At 38.6% G+C, this 20,356-nt stretch overlaps 1 protein-coding gene across 4 annotated transcripts in view; it reads left to right on the top strand.

Annotated features, from left to right (window-relative positions):
• Nucleotides 1-4,761: 4,761 nt before the first annotated feature.
• TNPO3 (transportin 3) overlaps nucleotides 4,762-20,356 on the top strand; it is a 104,019-nt gene continuing 88,424 nt past the window's right edge. Inside the window, exons 1-2 of one of the 4 annotated variants that reach the window (XM_071215266.1) lie at nucleotides 4,817-5,333; nucleotides 19,570-19,730. Coding sequence is in view for 1 of the 4 variants with exons in the window: in XM_004463213.4 (XP_004463270.1) it covers nucleotides 5,214-5,333 (120 nt within the window). In the remaining 3 variants the exon portion in view is untranslated. Of the gene's footprint in view, nucleotides 5,334-19,569; nucleotides 19,731-20,356 lie in introns of all 4 variants that reach the window. The other 3 variants (XM_071215267.1, XM_004463213.4, XM_071215268.1) reach the window with 3 other exon arrangements.

Genomic DNA, 20,356 nt, shown 5'->3' with positions numbered 1-20,356 from the left:
ATCTCCTTTCTATCTCCATGAATCTGCCTGTTCTGGACATTTCATATAAATGGAGTCATACAATATGTGGCCTTTTGTGTATGGCTTTCACTTAGCATAAAGTTTTTAAGGTAAATCCACGTTGTATCAGTGCTTCATTTCTTTTTATTACTGAGAAATATTTCATTGTATGTATAGACCACAATTGCCCATTGATAAACATTTGGGCTATTTCCACCTTTTTTATTTTATGTCATAACGCTGCTTTGAACACTCACGTACATGTGTTTGTGTCAACATATGTTTTCATCTCTCTTGGATATCTACCTAGGAGTGCAATTGTTGGGTCAAATGGTAACTATATTTAACCTTTTGAGGACCTTCAGACTGTTTTCCAGACACATGGACCATTTTACAACTCCACTAGTAGTGTATTCCAATTTCTCAACATCCTCATCAACACTCGTTATTTTCTATCTTGTTTATTCTAGCCATGCTAATGGATGTGAAGTGTTATCTCACTATGGTTTTGATTTGCATTTCCCTGATGACTAATGATGTTGAGCATCTTTTCATGTACTTATTGGCTACTTGTCTATTTTCCTTGGAGAAATATCTCCTCAAATCTTTGTCCATTTTCAATTGAGCTATTTGTCTCTTTATTGTTGAATTGTAAGAGATCTTTATGTATTTAGGATCCTAATCCTTTATCAGATATGTGATTTGCAAATATGTTCTCCCATTCTATGGGTCATCATTTCACTTTCTTGGTAGTGTTCTTTGACACACAAAAGCTTTTAGTTTCAATGAAATCCAATTAAACTATTTTTCCTTCTATTGCTTGCTTATTTAAGAAACCATTACCTAGTCCAAGGACATGAAGCTATACTCCTATTTCTTCTAAGATTTTTATAGTTTCAACTGTTACAGTTAGGTTCTATAATCCAATTTTAGTTAATTTTTGTATGTGGTGTGAGGTGGGGTCCAACTTCATATTTTTGCTTGTGAATATTCATAGAACTTTTTACACTGTATTGAATTACTTGTCTTTCTTTCCAATCAGACTGTAAACCCCATGAGGACAGAGGCCAAGTTGGTCTTGGTAATTTTTAGAAAATGAATTAGGAATCAGTTAATGAAAATATCAAGATTCTTTTCTTTTTTAAATGAGATTTTATTAACTGTGCAGCAACACTGTGTTCATTGTCCTGATTGGCTGCTAAAATTCCTTGACAATGACAATTCAGAAGCAAACTAATACAAAAAAGATAGAGATTGTACACGTACCAGAGGAGTGAAACCGATCTAGATTCAAATTATGACTTTCATTTAAAGTTGTGTAACCTTGGACAAATTACAAAAACAATTTCTCATTTGGTAAGATGGAGATTAATTTGATAAGGCTTTTTTTAAAAGGATTTATTTTTTATTTATTTCCCCCCTCTTCCCCTTCCCCCATTGTCTGCTCTCTGTGTTCATTCACCGTGTGTTCTTCTGTGTCCACTTGCATTCTTGTCAGTGGCACCAGGAATCTGTGTCTCTTTTTGTTGTGTCATCTTGCTGCGTCAGCCCTCCGTGTGTGTGCGGCCCCATTCCTGGGCAGGCTGTGCTTTTTTCGTGCAGGGTGGCTCTTCATGCCAGGCGCATTCCTTGCGTGTGGGGCTCCCCTATATGGGGGACACCCCTGCATGGCACGGCATTCCTGCACATCAGCACTGTGCATGGGCCAGCTCACCACATGGGTCAGGAGGGCCTGTGTTTGAAACCTGGACCCTCCATATGGTAGTCAGACCCTCTTATCATTTGAGCCAAATCCACTTCCCTGATAAGGTTTTTAAGAGTATTAAATGAGATCTTGTACCTACAGTGCTTAACACATTGTAAGCACTCATCAGAAAGTAGCAGTTATTTATTAGTGCAAAGAAGTAGTGGTAATGTTGAGAAACCCTTTTACTACCACTACCTTTTGTCCCAAATTTATCCACAGTACAAATTCCAAGATTTCTGTTTCGTTTTGTGAATTGAGAATTGTTAGACCCACTGATTTTTTTTTTTTTTTTTGAGGTACAGGGGCTGGGGATTGAACCCCAGACCTTGTATATGGGAAGCCAATGCTTAACCACTGAGTCAAGTTGGTTACCCAGATCACTGATTTTTTAAAACAGCTTTATTGAAATATGTTACTTATCATATAGTTCACCTGTTTTTTGCTTTCTTTTTAGAGGTACTGGGAATCAAACCTGGGACATTGTATCTGTGTCAACTACCAAGCTACACCTGCTCCCTAGTTCACCTGTTTAAAGTGTACAATTCAATAGTATTTAGTATATTTACAAAACTGTGCAACTGTCACTATAATCTAATTTTAGAACATTTTTATCATCTCCCAAAGCAACTTGTACACATTACCCATCACTCCCCATTTCCCCTCACATTCTTCCAATCCCCACTCCCACCCCTGGCAACCACTAATCTACTTTTTGCCTTTCTTGATTTGCCTCTTCTGAACATTTCATGGAAATAGAATCATGGATTATATGATCTTTTGTGATTAGTTTCTTTCACTTACCACAATGTTTCTGAGGTTCATCCATTTTGTACCATGAATCAGTATTTCATTCCTTTTTATATCTGAATAACATTACCTTGTATGGATGTACATTGTAATCCACTCATCAGATGGTGGACATTTGAATTGTTTCCGATTCCTGTACAGGTTTTGTTTGAATATCCGTTTTCAATTTGGATATATACGATGAGTGGAATTGGTAACTTTATGGGTAATTGTTTGAGGAACTACCAGACTATTTTCCAAAGAATCTGCACCATTTTACAATTCCATCAGCAAAGTAGGAGGGCTCCAATTTCTCCACATCTTTGACAATACTTGTTATTTCCTGTCTTTTAATTTTATCCATCCTATTGAGTGTGAAGTGTTATCTGGTGATTTTGATTTGCATTTTCCTAATGACTAATGCTACTGAGCATCTTTTCATGCAATTACTACCATTTGTATATCTTCTTTAGAGAAATATCTATTCAAACATTTACGATTTTCAAAATTGGGTTTTAAAAAAAATTGTTTTAGGAGTTAAAAAATATATGTATATCCTAGATAGAAATCTCCTATCAGATATGTGATTTGCTAATACTTTATGGGCTGTCTTTTTATTTTCTCGATGGTGTCCTATGAAGCATAAATATTTTTAATTTTTGTAAAGTCCAATTTATCTTTTTTCCCTCCCTTTTGTTGCTTGTGTCTTTGGTGTAAAGACTAAGAAACTGTTGCCTAACACAAGGTCCTGAAGATGTTTGCCCATGTTTTCGTCTAGGTGTTTTATAATTACAGTTCTTATATTTAGGTCTTTGATCTATTTTGAATTCATTTTTGTATATGGTATTAGCTAGGTGCATATGACTGACCTGTTCTCCCAGCACCATTTGTTGAAAAGACTATTCTTTCCACACTGGGTGGACCTGTCATTTTTGTTGAAGTTCTGTGGGCCAAAGGTGTGAGGGTTTATTTCTGAACTCTTAATTTGATTCTATTGGTTTATATGTCTGTTCTAGTGCCAGTGCCAAGCTGTTTTGATTACAGTGGCTTTGTAGTAAGTTTTAAAATCAGGAGGTGTGAGTCCTCCAAACTGGTTCTTCTTTTTACAAGATGCTTTTGGCTATTTTGGGCTGCTTAACCTTCCATATGAATTTTTTTTTACAGATTTATTTTTTATTTATTTCTCTCCCCTTCCCCTCTCCCCGAGTTGTCTGCTCTCTGTGTCCATTCCTATTTGTTCTTCTGTGTCTGCTTGTACTCTTTTCAGTGGCACTGGGAATCTGTTTCTCTTTTTGTTGCATCATCTGGCTGCATCAGCTCTTCGTGTGTGCTGCGTCACTCCTGGGCAGACTGCACTTTTTTTGCACAGGGTGGCTCTCCTTACAGGGCATGCTCTTTGTGCGTGGGGCTCCCCTACGCAGGGGACACCCGTGTATGGCAGGGAACTCCTTGCATGCATCAGCCCTGAGCTTGGGCCAGCTTCACCAACTCATCAGGAGGCCCTGGATTTGAACCTTGGACCTCCCATGTGGTAGGCAGATGCTTTGTCCACTGAGCCAAATCCACTTCCCTCCATATGAATTTGATGACTGTTTTTTCCATTTATGTGAAGGTTGGACCATGGCATTCTTTTTTTTTTTTTTTTTTTTTTTAAGGAGGTACTGGGGTTCCAGGACCTCAGACATGGGAAGCATGTGCTCAACCATTAAGCTTCATCTGCTCCCCAATCATGGAGTTTTTGATTTGGAAAGAAAGGCATGCAAAAAACTACAATTTAATGTGATAACCCTAAAGATTTATGCAAGTGCTCCGAGGTTCACAGAGTCCTGAGCAGAATAAGTGCCTTTTGGGTGTAAAGACTTAAGTGAGAAAGGGGAACTGAACAAGGATTCTGGACATTTTGATTTATTTCAATGTGGCACCTATTTCAGGTTTGTAAAAAGCTACTGATTACTATCTGTCTCTCACTAGAGTTTGCACAATACTGTACTGTCACCTTTGTGTCTCCAGTTACACTGAACACTGCCAATGAATTGACTAGCCTTGTGCCCTGTGCCAGGAAGGATTTCCTGGTGAGAGCTGGAGAAAGATATCCGATCCGATGCCAGAGAGGAGAGCGGCTCAGGGATGGGATGCACGTCGATCCTAAAACTCCAGTCGGAGGAAAGAAACGGAGAGCTCCACTTCCAACCCCTTGTCTCAACTCTTGCACCAGTAAGGTCACTTCCGGAAGGTGACGGGGAGACACGGAGGAGGCGTGTCTGGAAGGAAGCCGTTTGCAGTGCACTAGGCGGAAGTGTGCCAAAGGTATTGGTGTTGCCATTTCCGGTCCGGGTAAACGCGGCTTAGGTTCAGTGCGTGTTTTTTGTCAGGCGGGGACAGATTTCTGAGGAAAAGCTAGAGGGTAACGAGTCGAGCACCAGCTCCTGGACTCAGAAATCCGGAGCCTAGTTGGAGGATCGGAAAAAAGGCCAGGAACCTAAATACGGTTTAACCGCTGTTTCCAAGGGGTCAATTTCCACACGGAACCCCTCTGCCCTGGTAACGGCCGAAGAGGAGGAGATGGCGCCAGTCAGGGAGCGGCCGTGGCCAAGGCAGTAAGGAAGCGCGAAGGCGAAGCAACCGGAGAAGCCTCGTGTAAAGAGCAACAGCAGTCGCTGCCGCCACTGCTTCCACCGCCATGGAAGGGGCAAAGCCGACATTGCAGCTCGTGTACCAGGCAGTGCAGGCGCTTTACCACGACCCAGATCCCAGCGGAAAGGAACGCGCCTCGTTTTGGCTTGGGGAGCTGCAGCGTTCGGTGAGGGCCCGGAGAGGCCGTTCTGTGCCGCGGGGCAGTGGCGGGGTGGGACCTAGGCTCGAGGGGGTAACCTCAGCCTGGCGGCTTGCCTCGTGAGGTCCTCCTGGGGGAGGAGCTGCTGCTGCTGGGTGGGGTTGCGAAGCTATATCCGCCGCTTCTTGAGAACTGGTCGCAGCTGGTCGGGCGGTCTTGAACTGGCCCTTTTCGCACCCTGTAGAATCTGATTTGTGGGTCCTTATACTTCTGCGTGTGGCATCAATCTAGTCCTCAAGATTCTAACCTTGCTGCTGCTTCTTAGGCCTTGCTTTTCTGTTTTTGTCGTCCTTCAACATAATTCAATCCTTGTCTTTCTCCACCTTCCACTTTAACGGTGTTTTAACAGCTTTTTCTTGAGTCCAAGTTTGTACCTGGCAGTTGCTTCCTGATCATAGCCTTACACCTCACTGTTCCTTCCTGATTCTCCTTCTAGTTTGAATCCATCATTCTCGAAACTTCTCAGTATTCTAGTCTTATAAATGTGAATTTCCCTTTGTTTGGGGGTGCGACATAGTGTAAAAAAATATAAATTCTGGTTTCAGACTATCTTTGGAGTCCTCGTTTTGTTACAAATTGGGTCTCTGACCTTGTCACTTTTCTGATTTTGAAGTTTTTCATTGGTAGAATGGGTATCATAGCTTCCTTGGTTATTCAGTGTAAGTGTTGGCGTGCATTCAGTGATGGATTTGAGAAAAATCCTTTGTTACTTCTAATTACCTCTTATTGTATCCGTTGTTTCACATCTTATGTTTCCTCTCCCTAATTTCCATTCTTATTGGCTGTCCTTTATTTTTTTGTGAATGTGTGTTTTTGAAGTACCTTTAAAACTGAAGAGGCTTGTACAAGCTGCTTACCTTTTTATTATTTTTGCATTTTATACTCCCAAGCGTTTTAGGTTTGCCCCACCCCTCTTTTTTAAACTCATAATGCTCTGCTCTTTTAAATAAGCCCGTATGCTCCAAGTGCATAATAAATATTTAAAATTTTAGTACTCCGACTTTGAATATTTCACTTTGTTTTTTAAAATCGGGGCCCAAATCCTGGTTTACTTTGTGGGAAGATAAATAATACTCGTAAGCTACACAAAATTGTTCCCCTTATGGGCTTATTTAGTATTTAGTCAGTTTCTGTGATTTAGAGTGTCACAAATCCTTGACTTTACGGTTTTCTAAAGTGTGAATAGGAGAAGTGCTACATCATACTACAAAAGTCAGCTCTTCCCTTCTAAATTGCTTTTCTTTGTGTATATTTTAGAACAATACACATACATTGTACCAGGAACTGAGTTACACCTTGGTATATGGAAACAAACCAGACAAAAATCTCTGCTGACCACATAGGGTATTTGCCATGATTAAATGTGCTGACAAAGAGCTTACAAAAATTCTTGGCACAGAGAACTCAAAATGTTAGTAATTGTTATTTAAATGTTAGTCACTTTTCTCTCCTTATTTCCCCCTACTTGGTTGTAACCTGACATGATCACTGCTGTTAATAGGGTCCCAAGAGAAACGAATGACATGTTAGGATAATTTAAATAGGGTTTATTTTATAAGACTGCTATTTATAAGGATGCATGTAATGGTGCCCCAAGAAATAGTGTAACATAGTTAAACTATTAACAGCCATAGGCCCAAGCGTTAGGAGAGGGAGTAGTTACTTAAACTTGGAAGAAAGAGTATGGAATTGGCTACCCTGAGAGGAATGGTGACTTTTGGTTGAAGGGACACAGCTTTCTTGATATGATCTTGCAGGGAGAGAGCTGAAGGAATAAATATCCCCAACCTCATCTTTTCCTTTTAATTGTTGAGACTCCCCTTTGGCCAAACCCAACCAAAAGCCATGGTCCATGGGAACTTTTTGATATAATTCATATAGGTCATCCTACTGGAGCAGAAAACATTGAGAAAAGTGTAAAAGTATACCTGGGAAATATCCAGCACAGTCATGCATCATTACTTCTAGTCACCTGCAGCATCTGGATTTGTAATTCAGCTGAAACAGTGGCCTTTCATTCTTTTACCTCATTTTCCTCAACCATCTGGTCACACAGTCTGCTCCCTGGATCTTGTCATGACCAAAACATGTGCCAATTCCCCCATCTCAAAAATATTAATTTTAAGGATCTGTCAGAATTTTAAAAATTTATTTTTAAACCTTTGGAAGTTTTAAAACTTTAAACTTTTTAAAAACGTTTAAAATGGAAATATTTTTACAAGCCTTAGGATGAAAAAAGAGTATAATCCTCTATGCTCCAAAATTCTCTTATCTGTATCTCACTTCATAGAAGCAAGTATAAACTCTTTGCTGTTTCTTGTGATGTTTGATCTCTATGCTTCTAAATAACAAGTTTATTTTTTGCCCTTTATTGATTTTTCAGTTTTAAGTATCTATACACTTCTATGAAAGAAGGCGCTTATGAGTATTTAGGCCCTGTCCTTTTCCTCTCACTCCATCATCTCCACTACTTAGTTATAACTCATTTTCAGTTAAATCAACACATTGCAAACCATATAGCATATATACGTTGGCAGAATTTTTTTATAGCTCATTTCTTTTTGGTGATAATCATTACCTTTTTTTTCCCTCCCACATTTGCTTACTTTTCTGTATACCTACACAGCAGTTCATCCCAAATGTTGTATCAGTAGTGTAAATACTCTTTTAGTATGTTCTCACTGGTAATCTCTTTCCTTTTTTAGTGGAAGGAAACATCCATCTGAGAGCCTTACACCCACCTGCTCCAATCTGGCATGATTGTTCTCTAGGCCTGTTGCATAACTTTTATCCTGTTATGTCTCTAATGCTATCCCAGGGAATTCCCTTTACATCTTTCTGTGTTGGAACCATTGATTCCTGGATCCCATTTTCTTTTCTTGTATCCATTTCATGGATAATTGAGAAGGGAACATTTGCTCCTTCTCCCCATTGTCTTTCTGTTGGTAGTTTTTCTTGGCCAGTTTTACCCTGGAAAGGAGTCCTCTCTCCTGTCTGGGGGTTATAAGCTAGGCTACCAGTGTTTTTAGAGCCAAGTGAGAGAAAGAGACTGGGGGATGGATCTCACCACTAACCTTTAAATTAATCTCCTGTTTTCAGAGTGACACTCCTGTCCTTAGCCGAGTCTGTTGCCCAAGAGCGTCATTCCTCTACTTCAGACTTTGCAAAGTAAATCCTAAATCCTGAGTCATTTGTGATAATAGGAGAGGGATAGTAGCTTGGCTATTCAGATTCAGAGAGGCATTCTAGGCATCTGCTTTTTTATACAGATTTCCAAACCACCCTTTTGTTTTCCGCTTCATCTGCACATGTGCCTTCAGATATACCTGTTGCTTCTAATTCCTGAGCCTTTTTGGGGTTTTACAACATGAGTTCATTTGTTTCTTTTTTTTTTTAAAGATTTATTTTTATTTATTTAATTCCCCTTCCCTCCCCTGGTTGTCTGTTTTCTGTGTCTTTTTGCTGCATCTTGTTTCTTTGTCCGCTTCTGTTGTCAGCGGCACGGGAAGTGTGGGCGGCGCCATTCCTCGGCAGGCTGCTCCCTCCTTTGCGCTGGGCGGCTCTCCTTATGGGTGCACTGCTTGCGCGTGGGGCTCCCCTACGCGGGGGACACCCCTGTGTGGCACGGCACTCCTTGCGCGCATCAGCACTGCGCATGGGCCAGCTCCACACGGGTCAAGGAGGCCCGGGGCTTGAACCGCGGACCTCCCATGTGGTAGACGGACGCCCTAACCACTGGGCCAAAGTCCGTTTCCCCATTTGTTTCTTGATTTCCCCATTTTCATCCCTTCCCTTCCCCCACCCCGTCCCTACGGAAGCAAGTTTTTAGCCTTTTCATATTTGCTAAGACAGTTATCACTCATCCATTAGCCTTCCCAGTTTCTACAGATCTGTTGCTGTCTGTCATCTGTTTCCATTCTCTTTGTCCTTGTGGGTCCTCCCCCCTCCCCCCTGCTTTTTAAAATTGAATCCCCTTACTCTCATTTTATTGGATTTTTGGAAGGAACTTGAGGCAATCAGATATGTTTAATCAGTTAGACCATGTTAAACATTAATTCTAGAGTTTCATCAAAGCCTCTCTCATTCTAGTCACTTTCCTAAGTGTATGATCAAACTTTTCTCCCTGCTTTGGTAAAACTTCAGCATGGTTGTATCTAGCCACTTCTCCCTCAGCTTTGGTAAAATTTCAGCTTGGATATATCTAACCACTTCTTTCAGACCCAGGTGTCCTCTACATCTTATCTTCACAATTCTCAGGGATCTTAATCTTTTGTCTCACCTGCATCTTCAGACTCCCTTTTTTATTAGGTCCTTTCCTTCAGCATTTAAACAACTGTAGTATCTTCTATAGTAAACAAATGGTTTTTGGGGGGAGGGGGTGTTACCTTTGTCCAGCTTTGTTATTTCTTTGATTTTTCTCCCCTACTAGACTGTAGGATCTCATCACATTTGCTTGTTTATATAGTCCTATACCTGTAGTTGAAAGAATAAATCATAGTTATTGTGAAAGAGAAATCCAGATGTCTGACATACAGGTTTTTAAAAATGTTTGTTGAATGCTCCAAAGGACAGTTGGCTAACTCAAATTTGTCTTTATCTGTGAATTTCATTTATGTTTACAATCTCCACCATATCTGTGGATAATAGAAAATAAATATTATTTAACCATCTATGATCCTTTGTTTTCAGTCTTTTTTTTTAAACTTTCATGAGATAAGTTCATATTGCCCTCATTTTTTTTTTAAAGATTTATTTTATTTATTTCTCTCCCCTTCCCCCTCCATTGTCTGCTCTCTCTGTCCATTTGTTGTGTGTTTTGCGTCTGCTTGCATTTTCTGGTGGCACTGGAAACTGCATCTCTTTTTTTGTTACATCATCTTGCTCCATCAGCTGTCTGTGTGTGCAGCGCCACTCCTGGGCAGGCTGGACTTTTTTCATGTGGGCAGCTCTCCTTGCAGGGTATACTCCTTGCACGTGGGGCACCCCTGTGTGGGGGTGCCCCTGTGTGGCAGGGCACTCCTTGCGTGCAGCAGCACTGTGTGTGGGCCAGCTTACCATATGGTCAGGAGGCCCTGGGGATTGAACCCTGGACCCTCCATATGGTAAACAGACGCTCTATCAGTTGAGCCACATCCGCTTCCTTACCCTCATTTTATACTTGAAAAGACTCAAGTACAGAAAGGGTAAAGGCTTTTTTGTTTTAATAAGGCTGTTTTCTTGAAATAGTCACCAAGTGGCTTTTTTTTTTTAAGATTTATTTATTTATTTTTCTTTCTTTATCCTCCACCCCACCCATGGTTCTCTCTTCTGTCTACTCACTGTTGGTTCGCCTTCTCCAGGAGGCACCAGGAACCAAAACTGGGACCTCCCAAGTGGTAGATGTGTGCCCAACTGGTTAAGCTACATCCTCTTCCCACCAGGTGGCATTTTAATTAAGTCTATTTTAGTGTAGTAACAAGGATAGTGTTTTAATTTGCTCTTTGAAATTGGCAAGGGACCTGATTTGTTTGTTACAGAACCACTTTCAAGAATACACATTTTGGAAAACTATTATCCTTATTACCTCCTTATCTTCCTAACTATTCTTAGAGTTATTTAATACAGTTCTTACGACCTGGGGATAATGGACATGGTATGCAGGTGTATTTTGAATGTGGTTTAGCTCATGCTTTGCATTTCCATCTACTCATTCTCTAATATTGGTATGGAAAAAAGCCATTTTCTGAAGAATCTAATATTCATTACTCCATATTTTTTTCCACCAAAATTCTCTAGAAACAATCTATGGCTATGTTTATGTATTGGGAAAATATCGCTGATATCTCCAAGGCATTCTAAAAAGAGAAAATTATTTTGAGGCAGATTTTAATGGTAACTTATTTAGCAGGGGCCTGTAGTTTCCTTTGTCAGCCTCCAGTAACCAAAATTAAACAATATAGGAAACAATGGAAGGAAAGACCATCTCTTTATAGGACTAATGAATTATGCTACTCAGTTTTTCTAAGGTTGTATTTTATATTGTAAAGAGACTGCTTTTACAGAGGCAATGTGTAGGTTAGAATTTACCTCAGAAGTCTTTTTTTGAGGGGGTGGTGTGCACTGGGGATTGAGCCTGGGACCTTGTTTATGGGAGGCAGGCACTCAACCATCTGCTCCCCATACCTCAAAAGTTTTATGATCCAATCTGGAAACTGTAAAAGAATGATGAAAACTATAAATCAAATGAAATCCAATCAAGCTTTGATGGACTAAGTTGGCATTTAGTAGATCAGGAGGTCTTGGAATATCACCTTCGAATTTCTTTACCAGTACTTATAATTTCATAATTCTTTTTTTTTCTTTATTTTTTTAATGTTACATTAAAAAATATGAGGTCCCCATATACCCCTACCCCCCTTATCCCACTCCTCCCCCCATAACAACAACCTTCTCCGTCATCATGAGACATTCATTGCATTTGGTGAATACATCTCTGAGCACCGCTGCACTTCATGGTCAATGGTCCATACCATAGCCCACACTTTCCCACAGTCCACTCAGTGGGCCATGGGAGGACAGATAATGTCCAGTAACTGTCCCTGCAGAATTTCATAATTCATTAGCCTACTTCTAAAACCTAGAGTGATGTTTCATTTAATGATTGATTTATCTAAATAATTAGGCATTATTTATGCATATGTCCTCATCCTCTGGTCAAGTGGACCTTAAATTAAGACATGCTTTTAAAGGAAAGACTTTAGAATATAAAACAGATGCTTTAAAACTTTTATGGATTAGTTAGTTCATTGAACATATGAATACTCTAAACATTACACTGTGCTAGAAACTTTGAATATATAAATAAATAATAAAAACCAAAGGCCTCTCTCTCAAAGAGTTTACCATTCTAGCTGAATCACCCGGTCTGGTAGCCACTAGCCATGTACAGCCATTTAAACTTAAATTAATTACAATTAAATAAAAGTAAAAAATTAGTTCCTTGGCTCATTAGCCACATTTGAAGTGTTAGTAGCTGTTTTTGATTAGTGCTATTGAACTGGACAGTGCAGTTAAAGGACTTTTCATATTTTTGGAAGAGTGGAGCCTATGTATATGAATTTGAGAAGATATTTCTCTTGGCAATAGATTAGTTTATTCCTTGTTTTTCTAAGTCTTGGGTCAAAGGTGATGGTTTGATTCTGGCTATAATATCAGGGCACTGCTACGTTTTCTAATTATAACACAATTTTCTACAAAACTTTCTAGATCTTTCTTTAACATTCTTTCATGGTGACTGCACTCATGTTAATGGAGGAAATGGAAAATAGATTTTATTAGAGAAAGCCTTGCTGAACTTAAAAACAAACTTAATTCATAGGAAATTGAGATTGCTCAATTCCCTAGCTTGCATCATGGTACTCACGTATTACCCGAGAGTGCTTATACAAGTTTTTCTCTTGTACAGGTGAAGCCCCAGAGAAGACTTATTGCCTTTATTAGAAGTTTACAGTATTACTTCTTAAAGGGATAATTTTGTAGTATGTGCCATGCAAAAGCCTTTAAAAGTAACAACTTAATTTTCCTCTTTTTGCTAAGTTTCCAAAATGAAAATATTATGAAGCAAGTTTTTTTTTTTTTTTCCTTCCCTTTGTGAAACATTTCATTAACAGAGTTTACATTTTGGTTTTTACTTAATTTTCTCAGGCCCATTATATAATTATTTTCAGTTTTTCTCTGTATTCACTGTTTTCTTGTTTTATTCTCTACCACAGCCATAGTGTAATACTATTTAAACAGATATCCCCGAAGTAGGAGAAGATACTTGAAACTCTACTTGAAAATATACAAATAAGCATTCTGAGTTACCTAACGTTTTCATTTTAACAGGACATTGAGAAATGCTTAATATGTCCAACAGATTTGTAATTTTTCTGGTTTATGTGAGTTGTTAAAAATTTTCTCATATAGGCAAGAATAGAGACGGGTGATTACAGGAAAGACATTTCCTGTATTTTTGACTTTCAAGAAACCCATCACATGTCTCTCCTCCCCCACTTCCACCCCCTTTGCTTCAAGTGGCATTTTCTACTTTTAGAGCTGGGCTGCCTAGTATAAGACCCATAGTAAAAGAACTATCAAGGAATGCAGGTTTCAGCCACTTCCAATCCAAGTTGATTTTATGGATCTATATTTATTTGTTTACTTTTTTCCAAGGCTGTTCTTTTTTTAACTAGAGAAATCAAAGGTTTGCAGAAAAGTCATGTAAAAAATACAGCATTCCCATATACCTCTTTATTGTTGACACTTTGCATTAGTGTGGTATCTTTGTTAAAATTGATGAAAGAATATTAAAATATCACTATTAAATGTGGTCTCTAGTTTATATTAGGTGTATTTCCTCCCCGTATACAGCCCTATTATTATTATTTTTTTTAATTTTATTTATTTATTTCACCCCCCGCCCTGGTTGTCTGTTTTCTGTGTCTATTTGCTGCATCTTCTTTGTCCGCTTCTGTTGTTCTCAGTGGCACGGGAATCTGTGTTTCTTTTGTTGCATCATCTTGCTGTGTCAGCTCTCCGTGTGTGTGGCACCATTCCTGGGCAGGCTGCACTTTCTTTTGCGCTGGGTGGCTCTCCTTACGGGGCGCACTCCTTGTGCATGGGGCTTCCCTACTCGGGGGTCACCCCTGCATGGCACGGCACTCCTTGTGTGCATCAGCACTGCGCATGGGCCAGCTGTACATGGGTCAAGGAGGCCTGGGGTTTGAACCGCAGACCTCCCATGTGGTAGACGGACGCCCTAACCACTGGGCCAAGTCTGCCTCCCACAATCCTATTATTAAAACCTTGTTTTAATGGCATACATTTGTTACAATTCATGAAAGAACATTTTTATGCTTGTACTATTAACCCCAATCTATAGTCCACAACAGGGTTCACTGGGTTATAGTCACATGTTTTGTCTTCTAACTTTCATTCTAGTAACATACACAATCCAAAACTTTCCTTTTCAATCATATTCACTTACATAATTCAGCATTGTTAATTACACTCATAATAATGTGCTACCGTCACCACCATCCATTTCTAAACTTTTACCATTAATCTCAATAGAAATTCTATACCAGTTAAGTATTAGTGCCCCATTTTCTGATCCCAGTCTACCCCTTGGTAACCTTTATTCTAGATTCTTACTCTGAGTTTCCTTAGTATAGTTAGTTCATGTCAGTGAGATCATGCCATATTTTCCTTTTGTGTCTGGCTTATTTCACTCAGCCTAATGTCCTCAAGGTTCATCCATGCTATCGCATGCAACAGGACTTCATTCTTTTTCACAACTTGTATTAGTCAGCCAAAGGGGTGCTGATACAAAATACCAGAAATTGGTTGGTTTTTATAAAGGGTATTTATTTGGGGTAGGAGCTTACAGATACCAGGTCATAAGTATAAGTTACTTCCCTCACCAAAGTCCTTTTTCATGTGTTGGAGCAAGATGGCTGTTGACATCTGCGAGGGTTCAGGCTTCCTGGGTTCCTCCCTTCCAGGGTCTTGCTTTTCTCTGAGTTCAGGGTTTCTCTCTTCCCAGGGCTGACTTCTTCCTGGGCTCAGCATTCCTCTCTTCCTGGGATTTGCTTCTGTTTCCTCTGTGAGCTTACTTACTGGGGCTCCAGCTTAAGGCTTCAGCATCAAACTCCCAACATTAAAACTCCAACATCAAAAACCCTCCAACTCTGTCTTTTGCCATGTCTTTTATTTTATTTTATTTTATTCTTTTAAAGATTTATTTATTTATCCCCCCACCCCCACCCGGTATCTGCACTGTCCACTTGCTGTGCGTTCTTCTGTGTCCACTTGCACCCTTGATGGCACTGGGAAAACGTGTCCCTTTTTTATTGCATCAGCTCTCTGTGTGCAGTGCCACTCCTGGGCAGGCTGCACTTTTTTCGCGCAGGGTGGCTCTCCTTACGGGGTGTACTCCTTGCATGTGAGGCTCCCCTCCGTGGGGAACACCCTTGTGTGGCACGGCACTTCTTGTGCACATCAACACTGCGCGTGGGCCAACTTATCATACGGGTCAGGAGGTCCTGGCTTTGAACCTTGGACCTCCCATGTTGTAGGCAGATGTCCTATCTGTTGGGCCAAATCCGCTTCCCCTCATTGTAGTTTTGATTTGTATTTCCCTAATCATTAGTGATGTTGCACATTTTTCATGTGTTTTTCTTTGCCGGTTGTATTTCTTCTTTGGGCAAATGCCTATTCAGGTCTTTTGCCCTTTTTTTAATTAGGTCATTTGTCTTTTTATTGTTGAGTTGTAACATCTCTTTTTATATCATGGTTATTAAACCCTTATTGGATATTTGATTTCCAGTAATTTCTTCCATTGAGTCGGCTGCCTTTTCACCCTTTTGGCAAAGTCCTGTGAGCTGCAAAAGTGTTTAATTTTGAGGTGGTCCCATTTATTTATTTTTTCTTTTGTTGCGTGTGCTTTGGGTGTAAAGTCCAAGAAACCACTACCTACCACAAGATCTTTAAGGTGTTTCTCTACATTTTCTCCTAGTAGTTTTATGGCTTTTATATTTAGGTCTTTGATCCATTTTTAGCTGATTCTTACATAGGTAGTGAGATAGGGGTGCTCTTACATTCTTTTGGTTATAGATATTCAATTCGCCCGGCACCATTTGTTGAGGAGACTGTTTTGTTCTGGTAGTGAGGACTTGGAAGGTTTGTCAAGAACCACTTGGCCATAAAGGTGAGGGTCATTTTCGAACTCTCATTTCTATTCCACTGATCATTGTGTCTATCTTTATGACAGTACCATGCTGTTTTAACCACTGTAGTTCTGTAATATGATCTCTAGTCAGGAAATGTCAGTCCCCAACTTCATTCTTCTTTTTCAAGGTGTTTTTGGCTATTTGGGGCCTCTTACCCTTCCAGGTAAATTTGATGATTGGCTTCCATTTTTGAAAAGTTGATGTTGGAATTTTGATTGGGATTGCACTGACTCTGTAAATCATGTAGACTTGACATCTTAACGATATTTAGTCTTCCAATCCATGAACATAGAATGCCCTTCCATTTATTTTGGTCTACTTTGATTTCTTTTAGCCATGTTACGTAGTTTTCTTTGTACAAGTCCTTTACATTCTTGGTTAAATTTATTCCTAAATACTTGATTCTTTTAGTTGCTCTTATAAATGAAATTGTTTCCCCTTATTTCCTCTTTAGATTGTTTATTACTAGTATATAGAAGCAGTACTGATTTTTGTGTGTTGATTTTGTACCCTACTGCTTTGCTGAATTTGTTTTATTAGCTCTAGTAGCTTTGTTGTAGATTTTTTTCAGGATTTTATATAGGATCATTAAATCTGCAAATTGTGAAAGTTTTACTTCTTCCTTCCCAATTTGGATCTTTTATTTCTTTTTCTTGCCTCATTGCTCTGGCTAGAACTTCCAGTGCAGTGTTGAATAACAATGATGACATTGGTCATCCTTGTCTTGTACCTGATCATAGAGGGAAAACTTTGTCTTTCACCACTGAGTGTGATGTTAGCTGTGAGTTTTTCATATATGCCTTTTATTATGTTGAGGAAGTTTCCTTCTATTCCTATTTGTCTAAGTGTTTTAACAAGAAAGAATGCTGACTTTTGTCTGATGCCTTTTTTGCATCAAATGAGATGATTGTGTGGTTTTTCACCTTTGTTTTTTTGAAGTGGTATATTACATTAATGATTTTTTTTACATTAAACCACTCTTGCATACCTGTTTTAAAACCCACTTGGTCATGGCATATAATTCTTTTGATGTGCTGTTGGATTCCATTTGCAAGTATTTTGTTGAGAGATTTTTGCATCTATGGTCATAAGAGAAATTGGTCTGTAATTTTCTTTCCTTGAAGTATCTTTATCTGGCTTTGATATTAGGGTGATATTGGCCTTATAGAATGAGTTAGATAATTTTCCCTCTTCTTCAGTATTTTGCAAGAGTTTGATCAGGATTAGTATTAATTCTTCTTGGAAAAATTGGTAGAATTCACCTGTGAAGCCATTTGGTCCTGGGCTTTTCTTTGTTGGGAGGTTTTTGTTGACTGATTTAATCTCTTTCTTGTAATTGGTCCATTGAGATCTTCTATTTCTAATACAGTCAGTGTATGTTCCTTTGTTTCTAGGAATTTGTCTATTCCATCTAGTATCTTCTTATGATCCTTTTTATTTCCGTGGGATCAGTACTAATGTCCCCCCTCTCATTTCTGATTTTATTTATTTGTATCTTTTCTCTTTTTTCAGGACCATTCTTCAGGATTACTATTCATGTACATAAATGACCAAGGATTTTAAATTTGCCTAGGGATTCTTTACACTTGCCATGATAATATTTTGGCAGGGTATCTCAGTATCATTCATTGTATGTGTGATCAGTACCTACAAGACAGCCAAAATTCATTTGCCAGAAACTATTATGACATAGGATTGCTTGAAAATGTTTGTCCTAGAGGCCCTGGGATTTCCTCATAAACTGTGGGAGACCACAGTATGCAGTGCTGTGGTCATGTAGCCTTATTGATTCCTTCCTTTGTGATCAAGATGAATGTGGGCATTATATTACTGAATTTGATTTGTGTGTTTTTGTATTTCTCCTGGAATTTGAGTAGAAATATTTATTATTTACTTTTAAATATCTGTTAAGTTATTACAGAGTTTGCTGTGAAAGTGTAAATTGGCTGAACCTATCTCTGTAAATGAGCTTTTTTACTTCTAGGAAAGTTATTTATGCATTCAGGGACTTTTTGTTGGTCTGAAAGTTTGCTAGAGGCTTTACGATTATTTTTTCTTTAAAATTTTGCTTCTAGAGTTGGGATGGTGTTTGCTCATCCTTGTTGTGGTAAAGATATTAGCTCAGTTTAATTTCATCATGGTTCCTGTATTTCAGGCCCTCTTACAAAATAAGGTATACTGAAAAAAATTATTTTTAGGTAGTAATGATCATTCTGTGTTTTTCTTTTTAAAAAATTTTTAATTGTGTCCACATACACAAAATAACATTTTCCATTTTAACCACTTTCAAATGTACAATTTATTGGTGTTAGTTACATTCACAGTGCTGTGCTACTATCACTATATTTTTCTTAAGATCCCTTGAAAACGTTTCTCTCCACACTGTCCAAGAATACCATCAGAAAGTAATTTGGGAGAGCTGATGTGTAGCTCAAGTAGTGAGTACTTGCTTCCCAGGTATGAGATCCTGACTTTGATCCCTGGTACCTCTTAAAAACAAACAAAAACAAACATGAAAAAGTCATCTCTCAGTGTTTGAGCACCTGATTCCCATGTATGAGGAATTTGTAAAATTCTCCTAAAGGGCTAGATACAAAAGCTTAAGAGAGCTAACTGACTTTAACTTTTTGTTGTTGTTGTTGTTTCAGGTAAATTAGACTCGTTTTTTTTTCTTTCCCTGTCTTAGGAAAATAATTTTTCTTGATATGGGAAATTCAAATTTTCTAGCTGTATACCACATCATTGCAGTGCATGTGTCTAAAACGTTAATTTTTTAAAAGTCTGGCTTATAGTTTTCACTTAAAGATTTCTTTTCCCTCTGTTCTCTGATGTGGCACCTCCTAGTGTACTATAAATCCTTAGAAGTCTTCATTTAATAAATATATTTACTAAAATGTCTTTTTTTAAAAAAGTACAGCATCCTGACACTTTTATTTTACTATTCAAGTCTCTTTGAAATATTGGTATTTCCATAACTTTGCTTTTCTATTTGCCAGAGCTCTTTCAACCTCAGTGAAGTATTTTAAGTAAATTCTACTTAATTTGGGGAGTTTTTGAATAGGGTTAAGTAGCAGCGCTAATCTTTTAATTCTTGGCAGCTAATGAATACTTAGGCTCCTATTTGGGTGTGTGCTTGTTTTGTTGAGGTCCTTCCTGTTCAATGATTTTGGTTGATTTGGAAGTTTTAGAACTGTTGGTGTAGAAGTGAGTCTTGGAACAGTAGTGCACCATTAAAAAGAAAGGGGTGGGGGGGAGGTACTTTTAGGATCTGCCATGAAGTATAATGAAGGACTTAGAGCATGTTAGTGAAAGGATTGCTAGGCCATAGCCTGCCTCATATAGTCATGGAAATGATCTTTTGTCAAGATTGATATAAAGGCCTGTTCTGCTACTGCTTTGTGAAATGGAGATTGGAATTAGATGCTTAAATGGAAAATGTTCTCTTGTTGCAGCCTCTTTGAAATGTGCTGCTAGTGGGAGCTGCAGCTTCCTCCTGCTGACTCTGAGCCCCAGGCTTCGGTTGAGATGGTCCTTTCTGAAATGTGGAGCTTAGTCCAAGCCTGGATTTCAGTGGGTAGCACCTGGCATCTGTGGCTAGAAAGTCCTATGAAGTGTAAGTGCTTTATTCTCTCCTTGTAAAGAATCCCTTTTCCTTCCTCCCTCCCTTTCTTTCTTTCTCTCTCCCTTCCACACCTTAGCAGAGGGGAAAACATTGAGCAATGTACTGTAGTGTCTAGGGTATCAGGATTTGATTGTCTTTAAAAATTGTTGTTTTTTTTTTTTTTTTAATTTTATGACTTAGTGGCCAAAACAAAATTAACTTACAAGTTACTTTTTGGATGTCAACAATTTTTAAACTCTCCTATAATTCAAAATAAGGTGATAAATTATGCCCTCTCAATATTTACTATGGCAGTATCATCAAAGGTAATTTTTTTCTTAAATTTTATTTTATTTATTCATTTTTTAAAAAATATTAAAGGTAATTTTTTAAATTGCGCGTTTACTTAATGGTTTGTAGTATTCGAGTTTGCCAGGTTTCTTAGAGGTCATTCTTGTATTTAGTTTTTATTGCAGAAGACAATTATTTGAAAAGAGGCACTTTTCAAACAGCAGGTGAAACAGCACTGAGTAATGGAGGTTACTTGAAATCAGAAGGTGGCTCCTTTCCTTTGATTCTACTTGCTACCTCTGCACAGGTAGTAATTTGAGAATTTTTCTAAGATAATGTCTAATCGA

The sequence above is a fragment of the Dasypus novemcinctus genome, chromosome 5 (genome assembly GCF_030445035.2).
Source record: "Dasypus novemcinctus isolate mDasNov1 chromosome 5, mDasNov1.1.hap2, whole genome shotgun sequence".
Classification (NCBI taxonomy): domain Eukaryota; kingdom Metazoa; phylum Chordata; class Mammalia; order Cingulata; family Dasypodidae; genus Dasypus; species Dasypus novemcinctus.
Note: the sequence above shows the minus strand (reverse complement) of the source record. Positions and strands in the feature narration are given on the sequence as shown.